At 44.1% G+C, this 18,971-nt stretch overlaps 1 protein-coding gene across 9 annotated transcripts in view; it reads left to right on the top strand.

Moving 5' to 3' along the window:
- The window catches only part of MAP7D1 (MAP7 domain containing 1), a 267,976-nt gene that overhangs the window by 213,694 nt on the left and 35,311 nt on the right, over window positions 1-18,971 (top strand). For 4 of the 9 annotated variants that reach the window (XM_085647956.1, XM_085647953.1, XM_085647955.1 and 1 more), the window contains 4 exons: window positions 6,163-6,312; window positions 11,875-12,017; window positions 12,557-12,690; window positions 18,385-18,719. In XM_085647956.1, coding sequence (XP_085504082.1) covers window positions 6,163-6,312; window positions 11,875-12,017; window positions 12,557-12,690; window positions 18,385-18,719 — 762 coding nt within the window. The remainder of the gene's footprint in view (window positions 1-6,162; window positions 6,313-11,874; window positions 12,018-12,556; window positions 12,691-18,384; window positions 18,720-18,971) is intronic. The other 5 variants (XM_085647958.1, XM_085647954.1, XM_085647952.1 and 2 more) reach the window with 2 other exon arrangements.

Genomic DNA, 18,971 nt, shown 5'->3' with positions numbered 1-18,971 from the left:
CCCAAGCTATGATGCACAGCCAGGACAAGAACAGGGACAAGTTTCCAGTCCGAGTGAGCACCAAACCAGCCCGCTCAGACCAATCTCAACACTTCTCTCATGCTAGGTAAAAGTATGATCAGCATGAGGGCAGCGTCTGGATTGGTGTAGGGGAAGTTGGGAGCCTGTGCACCAGCCCATGGATTGCCAGGGCAGGAGCAGAAGAGCACTGAGGCGGTGGATGGCAGGTAAGTACTTTCATTTTTTTTGTTATTCTCCCCACGCTGCATCACCACTTTTATTTCACAGCAGCCGCCACTGGACACCTTGATGAAGGGTACAGGGCTAGAAACTTTTGGGTAGACGAAGAATGTCACAAAAATCCATACCCAGAAATTGACTGTAAAGCGGGAGGTCATTGGAGTCGGGTATCTCTAACTCTCTCTGCTCCTCCAGTAATCCCAGGGTCTCCCATAATGGAGCCCAGTGTCTTCCACTTGTAAGCACACACCTCTACGCACACACACAAACAAATCCATGTATGCAGCTTCCAGTGTAAAGTATCTGCTATTTACTCTTAATAATATTGTATTGCTGTATGTGGGTAATATAAGAATACAACTAACTGTTCCACTGTACCTTCCCACAGACACACATACATGCCACCACTGCACGCAATCCAATGCAGGCAAAGCGTGGGTTCAGCACACAGCAGCAGAACTTTACCAGAAGTTTACCAGCGTGGGCTCGGGAGCGCCACTTCCGTGACCCAGGTATAAAGGACTTGTCCACTCTGCTGATCACTGAAACCTAAAACCCGTCATGCTGCCACCGCCGCACTCACACTACTTCACTCCTGGCGAAGGTGGTGGCCTTCCACCACTTCTGGGTAGTGCCTTGGATTCCCATCCCAATCTAAGCAGTCCATGAGACAGGCCTAGGTCATAGTGCACATTTGCATGGCTCGTGGCAAAAATATTTACCAGCGATCCATATGTCACCGCAGCTGGGGTACCCAAGGCAGCCGTACACGTCTGTTACTATGCAAGGATCTTGTCCGCCACAACAAAGCTAAACGAGGTTGATGGAAGGGCTGGGTCTCCAGTCCATCTTGCATCCTGCTCAGAAAGCAGCCGCGAGGGTTAAGGATTGCTGCTGATAACGGAGACTAATCGCTGAATTACTGGACTGTTTCATAAGATTCTGCTCAGAAAAGCATTGATACGTGTAACTTGAAGCCAATACATTTGTTACGTGGCGCTTTAAAAATAATTATTCGTCCATTTATTAAAAGATTTTTGGGAGGAGGACTCACTCCCGCCCCCACCGGAGGATCGCTCGTTTCACTGAGGCTGGCAGGCACTGAAGCTACTCCCGGTCGCTTCTGCCTCCTCGCCCAGCCCTGCTGGCGGCGGGCGTCGAGCAGCCCCTGTGCCAGGCACCGGTGGGCGGGTTTTTGGGGCCGTGCCCAGATCTGTAATAGAGGCAGAGTGGCGCGGCTGCGACTCCCAGACTCCCCCGGGCCTCGCAGATAGAAGCAGCAGAGAGCACCGCTGGTGGCCGGGCAGCGAGGGGAGTGAATGAACAACGAGGCAATCGCCCCCAGTGATAGAGGTCAAAGAGGTCAACCATGACGTCAGTGTGACGCGAGGAGGCTAGCCGTGGCTCTAGACACATCTGATTTCTTTTAAAAACTCTGGCTCCACGGTTGCTGGCTTCATGTTAGACGTGAGTGATGGGTTCAGACTGCTTCCGGGATACTGTCCCTAGTCCGCGTGCACACACTCGCAATCCACGTGCACCAACGAGGTAACGTTAGCTCGACGGGTTCAGGTGCCTGCTGTAGAGATCTGCCGAACATGTAGTTAATTGGTTTGAACCCTTTTAGGGACAGGACAGCCGGTTACAGCAGGTGAAGAGGACATGGGAAACCCATGATTGTTGGCATAACATTTCTTTTTCTTTAAATGAATTGCTTTATAACCCTGTAATACCAGAAGAGCTGTTCGACCCTGGTTTGCAGTCGTTGTATTAAAAACTGATACCAGAGCCGTTATCCTGAGGCATAACATCACAACTGAACCATTGAATAGGGGTCAGCGAATATTTTGGATCACAAACTTGGATATTTCTTGTAAAAACACTAATAAATATGCAAAGGTCGCAGCGTTACAAGGGAGGGAGTTTGGCTTTCACATGAAAATAAGGACTTTCGCAAGCAGTTTATATGCAAGTGTTATTTATGTTGTCACATGTGAGGAAAACCTAAGCATAGGTATACATTCAAATACAAGACGCTTAAGAGGTACACGTGTGGCGTGGTTCTAGACTACTTGTGAGAAAAGGTGAATAAGGTCTGCATTTGCCTACATAATGCTCTGAGACTTACTGAGGTAGCATGTTCAGAGTACTTGCAAGAAACATTACGCAAGGTATACATATGCATACACAGTGGCATTGAGAGTTACCAGCATCATTTAAGACTTGCAAGAGGAAGCTGCACAAGTGTGTAGGTGTGGAAAATGTTTCAAACTCTCCAAACTATGGGTGGGCTTCATCAGGGCCATACCAGGGAACCAAAACCAGCGCTGTCAAAAATTCTCATGCAAGCCCCGCTCCCTTCATTGCTTCGGGCTATCTCTCTTTCCAGCCATCACTTTCTGACTACCTTCCCCCTCTCACCCTCCCTTTCTCGCACTCTTAAAGCCCTTTCTGCCTGCTGCGATTAACAAAGTGACATAGGCTACAGGAGCGGCCCTGGGCTTTCAAAACCGACCTCCAAGGGATCCAGGCCATCAGGGAAATGCCCGATGGAATAAATGGCTATCCTTATTTTAAACAAAAAGTTTATTTAAACAACATGACACTGGACTTGAAAGGGGAAAACCAACTAGAATATTGATTTCTAGCAATTCAACCCGACTCAGACAGGTTTGGTCTACATGTAACAGCTACATACAAAAAGATTATAAAATCTTCCTTGTTTTAAAAATGATTAAAAAAAAAAGAAAAAAGCTTAAGAGTCTCAAATTGAACAGGGTATGTGGGTTTACTTTGCTTGGGATTCTTTATTATTTAAACAGGGAAAACAAAATTTACTGGAATAAACACACCACTGACAGAGGAAAGGGAACTGTTCCCAGGGGCTCAATTTACGGGCCCATCTCTCTATAGATCACGCCGGTCAATATTATACAATTAGCCATTTAGTTGAAAAAAATAAATAAAGACAAGCATTATGTCTGTGCATTGACGCCAGGCAATTTATATACAACAGAGAAATGGAAAGAATGGGAGAAACTATACTGCGGCCATGGGAAGGTGCATGAAGGTCACTGCATCCTGCATGAGCCGCATGAGTTTTTGAGACAGCACAGTTCCAAGGTATAAATGAGGTTGGCTCTTTAATCAGCACCCCCGTCTGCTGCTGGAATACATCAATTGTATCTTCATCCTCCATTTCCAACTGTGCAGGTGTGTCTGTCTCGTTAATGGGCTGCCCATCAACCCGGAACCATCTCTGCCTCATGGACAAACCCTGTCGTTCACAGTAGGCTTTCATTAGTTTACTAAGGGGCGTTTGCCTTTTGATCTTAAACTGCACCACTGAGCCATCCTGGCCCACCACTTTCAAGTTTTTGTGGTCATTGTTTTCAGTCTTTCTGCCTTCCTCTTTTCCTGGAAAGGGGCCACAATCCATGAATACGCCCCCACTATCCTGGACTGATCCCTCAAACACTGCTGCAAGTCTAATGGCTTTTCTTGCCCTGGGTCTATGGTAAACTTTGAGGAACTACGCTCGGTGGTAAAAGCTTCACACACTGTTGACGTCATAACAGCCCTATTATATAACAGAGCGTCTCTGTTCATCACACCTCTCTTCCCAATTCATGTTCGCGGTGGTCTGGTCTCTACTCATCTACAAAATGTTACTTTTGTCATTCAGGAGGGAGTAAAAGACACTGCTTGTTATAGTTTTTCATATGCACAGGTAAAATAAAGTGACTACATACATGTTTTTAATTGCAGCCCAGTCATATTAATACTCCTTGGCACCAACCACAACTTGTGGACGTTTCAGGTGCTATTTTTGGATTTCTTTATCCGAGAAGAGTTGCCAACAGAGCTTTTGTTTTTTAACGTTGACAAAACAGAAAGGAGACCAGTTTGTGTGTGATGAGTCAGCTGGATAAATCTGGCATCCATTTACCTTTTACATCACAACCTAGACAAAACCTAAAACAGGTACGCCCGCCTTGGAGGAAAGACGAAACAAGCGCTTTCACTCACTAACCGCTTGAATGTCTTTTTAAATGAATACACTTTCGAGAGAAAATTTCTCCAGTTTAAAAAGATCTCTGGTATTCAAACTGATAACCTACCTGGAAATATAATATCTGGAGGTCCCCAGGGCTGGACAGGAATGTACCTGCAGCCTCACTCTCTTGTATCACTGGTCTCCTTGACCGTTCGATATAAACTGATACCTTCGTTCCTTTGACCCCTGTATAATTCTCGTGCAATAAGGTTGTTTTTAGGTCTACTGTGTAATGCCTTTCACCATTCATGGCAAACTCCTTGATGTCAGGTGTTACCTATAGTAGCAAGAATGCCATCCATGGCGTACATATTTCATGTCATACATGTTCTATGGGGCTTTGGTTCAGCCTCCTTCCACCACTCGCTTCATTGGCTCAGGCAGCTTCAGCCATTGGCATGAGGCATTACCATTACGTCTTGGGTCCGCCCACACCAGGGGTCTCCTTTCCATTGGATATTTGGTGTATTCTTCCACCGCCACGAAGACTATTTTATATCTGAAAAGTACAGTCTCCCATCATACATTTAATTCATTTTCTCGTCCATATCTTGTAAACACAACACAATCCCTTTTTAATTGCAGAGGGCATTTAAAAAAAATACTTTTGTAAATACTCGAGTGCAAGAATCAAACCAAGGGATGTCCTTTTCATGTTTTAACTAGTATCATGTGACACAGATGGTCAATTTGGTGATATTACCCATTCCTTTATCATAACTTGGTGTTACTAATCTTAGTATCTTTAGCCAATCAGTAGCAGCTGCTGATGCTGGAGGAGGCACCACACACATGGCATCACACAATCCAGGACAGGCGCTGTTGAATGCAGCCATTCATCAATCACGAACAGCTGCTGTGCCCGGGCACCACCACACTATCACTGAGAGCTGCGGTGCCAATGGGAGTCTTGGATGCATTATAACATCGCACAATCAAGAACAGCTGCTACGCCAGAAGGAACTTCAAATACATTGAAACCACACCATGAGGGACAGCTGCTGTGTCCATGGATGAGCTTCGTGCATTATGACCTCCGAGTCAAGATCAACTGCTCACAAGGGGGCATCCTATGCATTATGACGTTACTAAGTTATTCTATCTGCCTCGAGAGCTACATGGACATGCCTCTAACTAGGGTTGTGTTGGTGCCATTGTATCTGTTGGAACAGGCAGGTTGTTTGAATGCCTAGAGTGACCATTTATCTGGGGCACCTCATGATAGTGATCTGAAAACAATGGTGAGTGGACTTGATAAGAAGGGTAACAGTTTAGGTGCTGCACTTGAATAACCAGAATAGTAGACAGCTAGTTATCCTTTTTTGTTATTGATTTTTTTCGTTTCTGTTAAACATTTTTTACGTTGAGTACATTTTTGGACAGTTCAGTCAGTGTCTCATGGAATCGAACATGTTTCAGCTTACTGACATGTATATAGTTGGAGCCTTCATCAGGGTGTATGTAGTAAAGGCTGTAGAACTCACCTCTGTGTTCCATGTTCTAAGGACTCCTGCTTTGTCAGAACATGGCAGTCATATGTAACGGTGTACATCCTTTTTTCCTCGATAACTCTGGTGCCTGGCGTGATTGACTATTCCCCGGCTTTACTGGGGTTTGTAAACTTCTACTCTGGTGTGCATCCATTCTCATGGCTGGAGGCAGTACATATTTTAGGGTGGTTTCGCCCTGCCTGGCTCTTACGCAAGTGAACATCCTGTCCTCCTGACCCTACTCCTCTGCACCAAGCCTTCATTTATAGCCATCTGTGGGTGTGGCGTGATATGTTTTTGATTGACTTTCGCAGAACATTGAGATTAAATTTGTGTGTATACCTGCAGCATTAACCCTTTGTCACTTTTTGACAGACCGTAGTGCACCACTGAGCGCCTGGGAGAGCAGCATAGTGGACCGGCTCATGACTCCAACCCTGTCCTTCCTGGCACGGAGCAGGAGTGCCGCCACTCTTATCGGCAGCCGCAAGGATCTTGGTAAGGGGCATCCTGCTAGAAGCCAAGGTCAGACTCTGTTACTTCCATTCGCTACAAACGCAACCCCGAAACCTCGCCAAGTGCATTTGTGCACATAACATGTCACTGACCTATGTGTGCATAGCATGTGCATCCTTTGGCTATGTATGTGCATGACAGAGTCTGTTACTTTACCTATGTGTGCTTGGCAGTTTGTTATTGAGCTGTATGCATTTCATTGCCTGTTACTAACCTGTGTGTGTTGCTGCATTGTATGTTTGTATTGTAGTGTATCTGGTCTTAAGATGTGTACATAAAATCATCCTATACAGCTAATGTCAGTTATGAACCAGTTTTTGAGCATGTAGTGTTTTAGTTGTAGCAATATATGTATGCTACAATGTATGTAATACATAGACATTTGGGTATATGTAGTATCTGGGCCCATTATGTAAGGGATAAAGTTCCTACTTCCATACATTATAAGTAGGCCTCCCGGTTTTATGGTATTTATTTTTTAACATTTCCATCTGCATTCATCCATATTTATATTTTGGGCATTTTATTGGTATTTATCCAAATTTATTTTATGCTTTGAGAATCAAATTGTATGTTTCCACATTTATTCAACTGATAAAAATGCACTCCTATTTTGATGCCTATTGCATTTCAGCTAATTAAGTCACCAAATATAACAAAGCAGTACACCGACAGGTGAATATTAGCATTATGTACAAATATAGGTTAACATATGCCTGTATTTAAGAGAATCTCATCCTGTTTTTAAATCGCCTGGGTGTCTATCTGCTTAGCACTTGGTCCTGAATTCATGAAGAACAACAAGGAGAGTCACTCACAAGAAGCACATTTGTCAATATCTTTCCACTTTTTAATACTGACAGGAAATTGTTTTCGGTCTGTATTGATCTGTAAAAATGGAAAATTGGAAGCCTTAATAAGAAGGATATTGTAAGTCAACCAGGAGTTCCATAACCATATAGAGGAACAAGGCCGAAGGCTGAGTTCCTTTACAAGTTTATGGACCTCTAGGTGAAATGCAATATCATTATCGTGTATGTCGGGGGGCATCTTATTCCATGTAAATACATGGGCACATCATCACCATTCGCACAAACCACTTTGGTGCATAGCTCTATCATTTGAAAGAGAGAGCATGTTTACAAACATGAAGAATAACAATACAATCTCTAGTGCAAAATTAAATGCATCAAAAATCTGTTAGATATTACTTGAAAAAGTATATTGGAAACAGTTAAGTACAAGTCAGTATAAAAAAATCTGCAATAGTTCAGAATGTATAAAAACATTTAGAAAAATCCAATATTTTCTATATTTATGTAAGGCCTGACAAAAATAAACATGTTCTTTCTGCTAGTCACTGTAACCTAGAAAAATAGAGCAGAAGAAAGTAAAGCAACTTTTTTTTTTCGGCGCTTTAAACCGCTTCTCCATGGCTTGACATGCCGTTCACCTCTTGCTGCTTCTGGCAGCAGGCATTGTGACGTCAGAACTCAACTGCAATAACTTCTAATAGTCGAGTTCTGGCGTTTTGTTTTATTTTTTATAATCGGTGACTAGATGCGTCAGAAGTCTTGGGTTATAAAGAAATTAAAGACAGGAGTTTATACAGGGATTGCAGAATCCCTCGTATTATAAACCGTTTGTTCTTTTATGCACCATTGCGGTCTCCTTCCTTTGACAGGACTACACTAGAGCTTGTGTGTCCGCATTCAAGGAAGTTGGTTTATTTACACTGAGTATATTTTTGGACAATTCAGTCTGTGCCTCGTGAAATCTCACATATGTTTCAGCTTCCTGACATGCATATAGTTAGATCCTTCATCAGGGTTTGCTGTAGCTGACTCATGCCTAGCACTCACACCTCTGCTGATTGGTCTCTGTTAATATATCTCAGCCTGACCGGCTGCTTGCCTGACACTTGATCTCACAGAGCAAATCCTCTCTACCCATTTTTTGCTTTCTCTTTACAGGGATTATGTTTTGACACACTTCTTGGAGGCTCAATATATACTGTAGATATCCGGTTTAAATACCATAGAGTGCAGGTTTAGATACTTGTATCGGATTCTCCACAGGTACTGCGTTTACGCATTGGTCCCCTAATTAGGTCTTTCGGCTCTGATGGTTTCGTCATGACTAATGCTCTCTTATCCTATCTGTATCACTAGAAAGCGCTCTTGCAACTGGCTTCCCAGTTTATTGCCACAAAAGTCTCCTAAGCAGTTGCTCTTAAAATTTGCTGTACTATTGAGTGTCCTCTTTATTGATGTTGTTGGCCTACCTTATAAGTCAGATACCGGTTTCTCGGTGTGCCGGTTCCTAATAACTCCACAAATGTAAGTTTGGCAGAGACTCTTAAGGACTAGAAGTGGGCATTTATGATGTGCCCATGGACTTAATCATGTATATCACCTTTGGCAATCTCAAGATGGTACAACTTGAACCTGCCTCATTCCAGTGGTGTAGCAAGTGCAAGGGGGGCAGGCTGCCCCAGGCGGCGCAAGTTTTGTGGTTGCCAGCCTCCTCATTCTCTTACCTCAATGGCCGCTGAGGAAATCGCCAGCACCCCATCTCTTACACACAGACATGGGGTGGCAAATGCAGGGGCATCCGCGGGCGGCCAAAGGTCTAGATACGCCACTGCCTCATTCCCTCCTCGCCAAACGGTACCAGTACTGCACATGCATTAGTGCCATGAAAAGAAGTAAATAAAGCACATGCTGGGAATCCTGTCAAGGTTTGCTCCAGGGGAATTCTGATGCCATTAGATGTTATTAGTAATAGTCTAATTTCAAGAAGTGTTAGGCAGACTTCACTGACTTTCGAGGCCACGGTATTCTAATTTAACCTACAAGTTTTCAAATGGTGGCTCTAAATGGGTAACGTTCAAAACTTCCAGGAGATCTGTACAGTCTCCATTAATTGTCACTTTTTTAATTAGAAGATAATCATTATATTTTGGATTCGTACGATTTTTTTAAAGTGTAAACTGAATATATTTACTTCATCTAATGAATTGACGCTGTGCAAAAGTGAAAATGAAATGGGGTTTAAAAATAATGCAGCATTTTTTAGATTTGCAAAGAATGTGCAAACACAAATCTGCAATATAGAGAAAAAGCATAATTTTCTTAGTTTTCAAAGGTTAGTATAGTATTTAATTACAGGTTATCTGTTAGTTTATTTATATGTAATTATTTTTTAACTATTTAATTAGATCCTCAGCTGAGTCAACATAAATTTTGTCTCCCTAACGTTTGATTAGTAAGTGCCTTCGTCAGGATCAAAATCATTAATGAAAAAAACCCAAACAGCTGTCACTGTCAATAAAAGAAAATTTAACTGAACATTAGAATTTTAAGATACAATGAGATCCAAGTGATCCCCATGAGGATTTCCAAATACCACCATACCCAAGCTTCATGGTGAGCGGATCGCTTGGTTCCCTGCAGGGACCGTGCCCTCTTGAGAAGACCCAGAAGATGAACATTATCCCACCAAGATGTTCATCCGTTCTTGGCTTGGATCAATAGAGGCAGAGCATGCAGAAAAGGGATTAATAGTTCCACATAAGCGACCTGACTGGAGGGAAGCGCTTGTGCCCCAGTGGTCAGAAGGTTGTCTGTAGGCTTTTCCACCAGTCCTTCTCCATGAAAGGCTTCAGGGGTACAAATGATGGTCTGTTTGTGGGATGAAAAAAGCAAACACAAGGAGATGGACGGAGCGCTGAAACTTTTCAGACACTCACCCCCAGTCACAGTTCTGGGTTGAATCCATCATCGTTCTTTAGCTCACTTCGCCACCCCAGTTTATGGGACAACATGGTCTTCTTTTGCGACTTACTGAAGCTGTATAAGGCATTAAAGTGGTTTCTTCCATTCAGTGTGGTCGGTTTGTTTGATATTTCATGTTATGATGTTCGCGTTTGTATTGTGCTAGTGACCTTTTGAATGCATGGAGGTGGCAGCAGTTCAAATGTATGGGGTCATAGCAGTTTGTCTGGTTGTTAGCATAGTGTTTGTTGATGTGTAGTGGTGACATCGGCGATCTGCATGTGTTCGGCTGATCGGAATGTGTTTCAATGTGTGGTAGCATTGTTACTATTTGTAACCTTCTAACTTTTGATGCTTCAATATTACTTACACAGCGACCATTTTTAGTTACTTGGAAGTATGCTCCCAATTTCATAGCTAAATATCAGGTGTTAAGACAGATTGTTGGGAGGAATTATGTTTAAAAAAAATAATAATAATTCAGTAGGAATTTAGTCTTTTGGTTATTAGAAACAATTCTGAATACGCTGAAGGACACCTGGATGCAGAATGCAAAGACTGATTGATATACATATTAATTTCAGTTTCCATTTCCATTTGTTTGGTGGTGTAGATTTTGTATTGCGCACGCTAAGTTGTTGGTTTTCAGAGTACAAAACAGCGATCCACCATCTCCAAGCTCTGTCAGAGTAAAACGTGCGTGTGTGTGTGTACACACTTGTCTGCGTACTTGTCTGCACTTACTTTGGTGATGCAAATAAACAGATAATGCGGCAGTAACCCTTTGCTCTTGGACACTTTTTGAAATTTTAAAGACATTGGTGGTCCGTACCTGATTATTTCTGGATCGATATCCAGCAACTCAGGCACAATTATTATATATATATATATATATATATATATATATATATATATATATATATATATCCCAATTTCTGTCTAGAAGTGTCACCACACTTTGTGCTTAATAGTCTTTTGCAAGGGGATCCATGTTTTACAAAATGATTTCCTGGATCCTTGAAGTGATTCATTGAGAGGATTACTGCGAAGAGGGGGCAAGGCCCGGTACACGTGAAGTAAACCAGTTCCGTTTAAGGGCTTATCTCACCTTGACTAGTAACTAATACTATGAAGAATAGTTCTTCTAGTTTACAGGCTGTTACCCTCTTGGAAGTTGGTTCCAGAGCCTTTACTGCTCTCCAGCTTTGACAGGCACAATTACCCCCAACCCATTCTATGAAATGTACTGAAAAGCACAGGGCGTTGGGGGAAGTGGAGGTGCGGCATGCTTCGCACATTCAGGAGTTGAAACATTTGCAAATCCTCATCCATGCCATACTTCTGCATATAGGCAGTTACTTTATACGTTGATTTTGGACACACTTCTCATTTCAGTGAATGCTGCCAGTTGTGTTGAAGTGACATAAATTAAAACATTAATTTAGCAATTTTACTACGTGAGCAAAACACATGCTGCCCACATATTGCTAGGACTTTGCTGGTATTTAAAGGAGAGGAACTTGCCCAGTTTGTTTAGCCACCAGAAACCTCTTTTCAAGGCAGACCATGTGGGCTTTCGGTAAGAGCTGAGCTCACAGTTGGGAGGGGCTCTTTTATCCACTTACTAATGGGGGTACACAAGGCTATAACCTGGCTTTTCATATCTCTAGCCTGTGCATTCTGGGCATCGGTAACTCTTGCAGAGTAACAGCAGAAGACATCCTCCCAGGCTTGTCTTTTAGTGGTTCTTACATTGTCTTTGTGTAACATCTGTGATTGGTGGTTTTCCTTTTAGCGATTCCGGTCTGTCCGCGCTCTGCTTCCGCCAGCCCCCTTACCCCCTGCGCCAACCACCGCCCCCACCATCCATGTGCTGAGCGACGAAAGACTGCCGGGAGTGCCAACACAACCCCGCGGAAAAGACGCGACTCCTCCCCTGTAAGTTACCAAGTCTCGTTAGAAGGGTCACTATTTGAGCCGAGGGGAAGAGTTAAAACGTCATTCACAAAGAAGGATGAGTGACTGCAAATTGTTTCTGAATATTAAAATATCATTCCTTAATCGTGGGTTCTAACTCGGGATTATTCATATTTTAAAAAAGCTAACAATTGGTAATAACTATCGTGTTGAATTTAGGGAATCTTGGTAAGGCAGGTATTTTCACTTCCATTTTGAGAAGTTTTTTTTTTCTTCAAAATAAAAACTACCATTTTCATAGAGCATATTACAAAGTGAATTGTATTTCTCCTGAACAGTAGGAGCTATTACTAAACAGATATAAGACACTCCTTGTGTTACCCTCTGGAGGATAAGACATTCTGGTCTGCCAGGAATCCAGATTGTAACTAGCTTCAGGTTCTGTAGTGCAGGAGACTTGCAGATCGAGGCTAATGTGTTGGATTAACAAAGTAGCTTTTATGTGGTCTCACTTTTCCTTTTCTGCTCTTCTGTTCTACATCACCCTTGATCCTGAAAAGAAAAAGAAAGAGAAGAAGGACAAAGAGCGAGAGAACGAGAAGGAAAAGAATGCCTTGGCCAAAGAGAAGATCTTGAAGAGGCGGCAGTCTGCACCAACCAGCAAAAGCCGCCTGTCTGCAGCGCTTGAAATCAGGTCAGCAGGAAGCGAGGTCTGCGCATGTGGTCGCAGGGCTTGAATGCACAGTGGTTACATTGATCCGATGATACCAGCACCTAGTCTTTTCTACCAGGTGCAGAACATAACTAGAGATTGTAAGAAAGTGGCTCTGTATATACTATTCCCAAATAGGTACAGGGTGTACAGAGTCCACAGTCCCCAGAGGTTTGGCAGAGGCTAAAGTTAGATATAACCTTACTCTCTAAAGTGGTAGCTTGGTCGAGCAGTAAAGCAGTATCCGAGTACAGTGTAAAGCATTTGTTGTACACACTCAGTCAGCAAATGGTCTCACACACTCAAGAACTGAACTCTAGGCCAATGGTTTTGTATAAAAATATATAGTTGTTTTATTTTAGAACCAACAATAGGTATTAAAATATACTTTCTCAGAATGAGATGCTTTAGAGAAATACTTTCAATAGGCAATAGACTTTTGAATGCAATAGATACAGTTGTTGCAATAGGCAACACAATTTCAAACACAATTATACATTGAGCTCAATGGGAATTTCTAGTTAAATGCAATGGATTACTTTTTGGATTACTTTTCTTACAACCGGACTGGATCCTAGATTCAGTTCTGGGACATCTCCTGTAAACAGTTGAGTAAAAACGTTTAGGTTACAGTTGTGATTTTTAAAGAATATTATTGTATTTTAAAAGTTGACACTTCAAAACTTTTTCACATAGAATCACCAATGTTATCCTATGGGAGGAAATTCACTTAGCAGGTAAGTAGGGTTATCGTTACTTTTTCTAACTCAGTGTTGGATCCTGGATCCAGCAATGGCGCATCTCCTGTAAACAGTTGAAAGAATGTGTTTTTGTTATACAGGCAATTTTTAATGAATATTTGTATGTTTGCAAAATCGACAGAAGAATTTCTGGCAAAAACCAGGCAATGTTATACTATGGAGGAAAATCAAGTTAGCTGTAAGTACGGTTGTAATTACTTTGCAGGGTCAGTGCTGGGCACCAATGTCCAGCACTGGGATCTCTCCTGATAGCAGGTGAGTAAATTCGTTTTCGTTATTCGGCTGATTTTAGATGAATATTTTAAAGTTTCAAAACTCGACACTTAGAAGAATTTCCAAGTGAAACCAGTCAATGTTACCCTATGGAAGAAAAGTGAGTTATCGGCTTTTGGGTAAGTACTCGACTGGCAGAGTTAAGGTGCTGGGCATAGACTTAGGGGTCTCCCAGGGTCAGGTAGGTACAGTTGTTACACCCTCAGTGGCACAGGGGCAGCCAGGTGCAGAGTGAGTTAGGCCCAATGTTATCCTATGGGAGGCTGTGGGCCTTTGGTTGGTGGCTGCTGGCTAGCAGGCCAAGCGGCTGTGGGAGCTGGGCTCCTTGTCACTTACTCAGGGCAAGTGGGGAAGTAGATTAGAGTAGAGGTTGCACTGCCAGGGGCACTCGGGCGGCTGGGTGCAGGGTGCTTTTGAGCCGTCGGGCGCTCAATGGATTTCAATGTAGAAGCTCCGGGACGAAGATTCTTCAGGTGCGACCACCACTTCGAGAGATAAGTTGGGTAGTTGGAGGATAGGTAGGCACCTAAGAGTTGGGCACAAGGGGCCGCATGGCGATGGGTGCAGGGGTGCCTTTTGGCGTTGGGAAATCTTACCCTCTGCTGGTGGCGGTTGGAGGGGTCCCTGGTTCTGAGGCTGCAGGCCTCAGGAGCGTCGAGGTGGGTCCTTGGGTGCTGGATTTGGGGTCACAGTCACCGGGGGGACGTCCTCGTGGTCTTTGTTCACTCAGGCACAGGCCAGGCTTGGCGGGTGCAGAGTGTGCAGGAGTCACGGTTTCTGGCTGATGCCAGGGACTTGTTACTTGCTTTGAGCAGTACCACTGCTCGTGGGAGTCCCAGTTAAAGTCACAAGGCAGTCTGGTCCTCTGGGGTTTTTGAGGTTGCTGACCACTGGAGACGCCGGGGTTTAGCAGGAGGAGGTTCGAGGGTCGACAGGCCGGTAGGGCTGGGGCCAAATCAGTTGGTGTCTTCCTCTTGTTAGCAGCTGCACGGCAGGTCTTCTTGGTTCTTGATCTTCTTGCTTGTTTCGGAATCTGGATCTGAGGAAGGAAGGTTCAAGGTGCCCCTAAATACTAAATTTAGGGGGGTTACAGGTAGGTAAAGGGCATGGACCAATGGGTCCCTTCCCTGGGGTGACTTCACCCCTATCCTGCCACTCTCCTGTGGGGGGTGGGGGTCAGTAGCCTAGTCCTGATTGGGCAGGGCTCCCCCTCTGCAAGATGGCGAAAGCCCGGAGATGTGCTTCACCTCGCCTCTCCCATCTGAGGGGTGGGGTTGGCAGAGGCTGGCACACCCCCTTTCCTTCTTTTGGGTTTCCGGCCAGTCTTCCTGCCAGAGTGGGGTCAGAACCTGTAGGGGCAAGTTGCTAGGTACTGCAAGTGGCCTGGAGAAGCTCACAAAGGCGGCATGCCTTTGAAGCTTTCCCTGCCCATCCTGGAGGAGGAGACCTAGCACCTCGCCCAGGATGTGCATTGTTGCAGGCCCAGGAGAGCGGATGGCTCTCTACCCATGGGTCCAGCAACATGTCTGCTATGTGGCAGCCTAGGCAGCCCCTCAGACAAGACGTGGAGTGTAGGTTAGGTTCAGGCAGCGTCTCTAAGATGCCCTCTGTCGTGAATTGTACACTAAATCCCACACTGGCATCAGTGTGGGTTTAATGTGCTGAGAAGTTTGATACCAAACTTCTCAGTCTTCAGTGTTGCCATCATGGTGCTGTGGAATTAGTGTTGACGACCTCCCTGCACCATATACTCTTAATGGCAGCACTGCACTTACAGTGCCCAGGAATGGACCTGGGTACTGTAGGGGCACAGGGCTCATGCACCTGTACCCACACCACTGGGATAGGGCACCCAGCTAGAGGGGTGACTGAGGTATGCCAGGGTAGTGTGTGTTGTGGGCATGGCACACAGGGATGTGTGCCATGTCAACTCTGTTTTGTTCTGCACCCAGTCACTCAACCTGCAAGGGCAGGGTGTGTCAGGGTACAGGGCCTCAATAAGTGCTGCAACCCTTAGGGGCCTTCTCTGGTCACAAGGCCCTGGGTTACCTAGTGAACCATTTACCAGGGGCTGACAAGTGGCCAGAGATGCCAATTGGGTTTAGGCTTCAACACAGTTTTAGGGAAGGAACATAGTCCCTGGGTACCTGATTGGCAGGACCCTGAGCACACTCAGTCAAAGTACATCAGCAATTCAGCAAAAAGTGGGGGCATACCATGCAAGAAAGATGGCACTTTCTCACAGAGATGTCATAAAGATGCAGTACTTTAGTGTGGCCATTGGTAGATCGAAGTGGTGGGAGTCTATGCTCCCATCAAACCACTTTTGTATCTGTTATCATTTCAAAGACAGTTGCTGTACATGTAATAAGGTACCACCCAAGAGGGCAGGTAATCACGCAACATCAGAACATTATTGTAAGATTTCTAGTTGTCTACCCGATCAGATGTTTTCTGAGAGAGTAGTAACATCAATGTCAAATGACATCAATGTCGGTCATCATGTCCAATAACCTACGAGAACAGGTGGACTTCTTTTCCCAGAAATGCAGACATCAAAACAATTTACTTGTAATGCATATCTTACTGCAGTGTATGGACACTAGCGTTACGAAGGCAAACATGACAAATGTGCTGTTGGGGGTCTCCAGTTGATTCCTGTGTTATGTGCACGCTGTTCTTGCTGTGCTTTAATGCGTGCTTTTTTTGTTACCACATTTTCTGTTTGGTTCTGGTACAGGTTTTAATCTGTCTTTTGGAGTCATTTTAGTGTCTTTAAAACAAGATAGTCCTGCTGGAAATCTGGAATCCTTGGCCCTCGTAAATCGAGGCCTTGTTTGTCCTGTGACTGTATTTACCACAGGAAACCTACCCATGTTTACCCAGTTCCTTTGCCCCAAAAAGTTATTGTGGCAGCACTTTGTAATGAAGTTTATTTCTTTAATTCTTTGTAAAACAGATGCAAGAAATATTAAGATAAAAGAACATCCTCAATAATTGCATCTGATAATAGTTCGAATTTCGTTCGAGTTACTAAAAATAATCGACATCCGCTTATAGCACCTCTGGATACCTCCTCGCCATTCCCAGATGTAACACATTCCTGACCTAACTGAACTTTTTGAACCCAAGGGAGAATGGATTGAAAATTGATTTGTATCCCACAGCGGCATCGATCGAGTAGATTGATTACATTTAAAGGAATCCCCCAAACGTACATTATCGGTCTTAATAAGCAAAACAGAACCGCTTCAAAAAGTCGTTCTCACTCCAATCATGCTCTCGAATCAAACATGCATATTCAGCCCTGGAGGACTCCGTGCTGAGCACCGAATTATAAAATAGAATGCAATGTTTAAATTGGACTTTTATTTCACGTGATTTTTAGATTCGTGAGTTATTCGGTAATGCACAATTTGTACCCGTCTGGAATGAATGCCCCCTTTCTCTGGGGGTTTGACATCAATCCAGAGTCGAAATATTTTAAATTTAGTATGCATTTCTTGAGCAATGCTTGCGGTTCCCACATAAGTGAATTGCAGGGCTAGGCTAGAGTAGGGGTTGCTGCCAGGTAAAGCAGATATTGGTGTAACCCTCAAAAGTCGTCTCTGGACTTTGTTAAACCCTGTAGTTCTGGCTTAAGCCCCGTGAATTCCCAGGCATGCTAGCATTAATACACACGAACCGTCACTGTTTATGCGAAGTTCCCTAAAAATGGAATAAAATGGTAAGAGAAGTTGGAAATGCCAAAGTTTGACCAGTGTTTTTCCCCAGGTTTTTTGTCTGCACCAGAAATAGTACGATTGTCCCAAAAAATAACTGTAGCACCCATTAGTGTTTTCCTATTGGCCTCCAATGGATTGCAGCATGTGGGGTTTTGGAGGACCAGGTGATATAACCAAATAAGCACAAGGAGCAAAGGTTTAGCAGAGAGTGTGGACAGAGTGTCCTAAAGCACCAATACAAAACAGTCTGAGAAGAAGGAGGGCTAAAAGACAGCAAGGGGTTGAAGTGAGCCACTGCGACCACCACTGTAAGGAGAAAATGGGGTGGATGATCCCAAAAACCTCAATAAACTATAAACAAGATGAAAAACGTTTTTCACCCTTGATGTCATGTACAATTGAGGGGGTCCACGCAATGCCAAGGTCCGAGGAAAGCCACAGCTTCAAGTTTGTTGATTCTAGCCGATATCTACCCATCCACGGCTGTTAAGGTTCCCCAACTGGAGAGTGGCCCTGGAGTCAAATGCATGCTTATCTCAAGGTATTGGGAAGAGTGCTCTTGAAGCAGTTTTTTTTTTTTGTTGTTTTTTGTTTTAGTCCTTCTACTTTCTTAGGAAGGGCGCATTGTGGTATTAACAATGAGGGGGTCATGTGTGGATCTACAGAATAGGACTACGCTGGTGAATTGTCATGAACGGACTCTGTGTATTACTACTCATGAGGGATTTTCAGGCACTTCTCCTGAGGTGGTTTAAAGGTTAAAAAAGTGGTACATTTATGGAAGACTTCAGCAATTAGCAGCAGGAAATGCAAACGCTGACAGTAGTGTTTCATATAAGTGCCTTTTTCTTTCCACCTTTGGCACTCAAATTTAGTTTAATGCATGAAAATTACTCTCCATATTCATTTCTCAACAGCAGTAGAGTAAAGAATCGATCATCCTCTCCAAAACAGCGGACAGTCTCTCCAAGCCCAGGCGCTTCACCTGCGACACCTCACAAGCCACCCTCGCCCAGAAACGTGCAAGCTTCTCCCAAGGCACGGCCAAAGACTGACAAGGTAAAGGAGGAGCGGCGAGTGAAGGAGAGCCCCCTGAAGGCCAGAGCAGACACCCCGGTGAAAGCAAAGGAACGAAAGGAGGAGGTGAAGACTGATGAGAAGGCAGGTCGGGCCTCAACCCCATCTCTGCCGGAGGCAGCAAAGGGCCCAGACGTGGGCGGCGCAGACCCTCAGGCAAAGGAGGGACCCTCAGGTAAGAGAGCACACTGTACCTTTTAACAACGGTGTTTCTAAGGGGGCTATAGGATTGTGTCCAACGGGTAAATCCTGATTAGTTGCCTCGCCTTTGCTGAGGGGCCATGTCCATTATAGATGAAACCTTAGCAAAAGAATTTTGGAAATCCATCCCCAAATTTCTCAGAAGCTCATTCACCTCTGGATTATAAACATGTTGGTAAAGCTGACATGAAGGCAGGTCCTCGGAGATTAATCTACTGACACCAGA

Source organism: Triturus cristatus, chromosome 3_2 (assembly GCF_964204655.1).
Source record: "Triturus cristatus chromosome 3_2, aTriCri1.1, whole genome shotgun sequence".
Classification (NCBI taxonomy): Eukaryota; Metazoa; Chordata; class Amphibia; order Caudata; family Salamandridae; genus Triturus; species Triturus cristatus.
The sequence above is the reverse complement of the archived record's forward strand: the minus strand, read 5'-3'. Positions and strand labels throughout refer to the sequence as shown.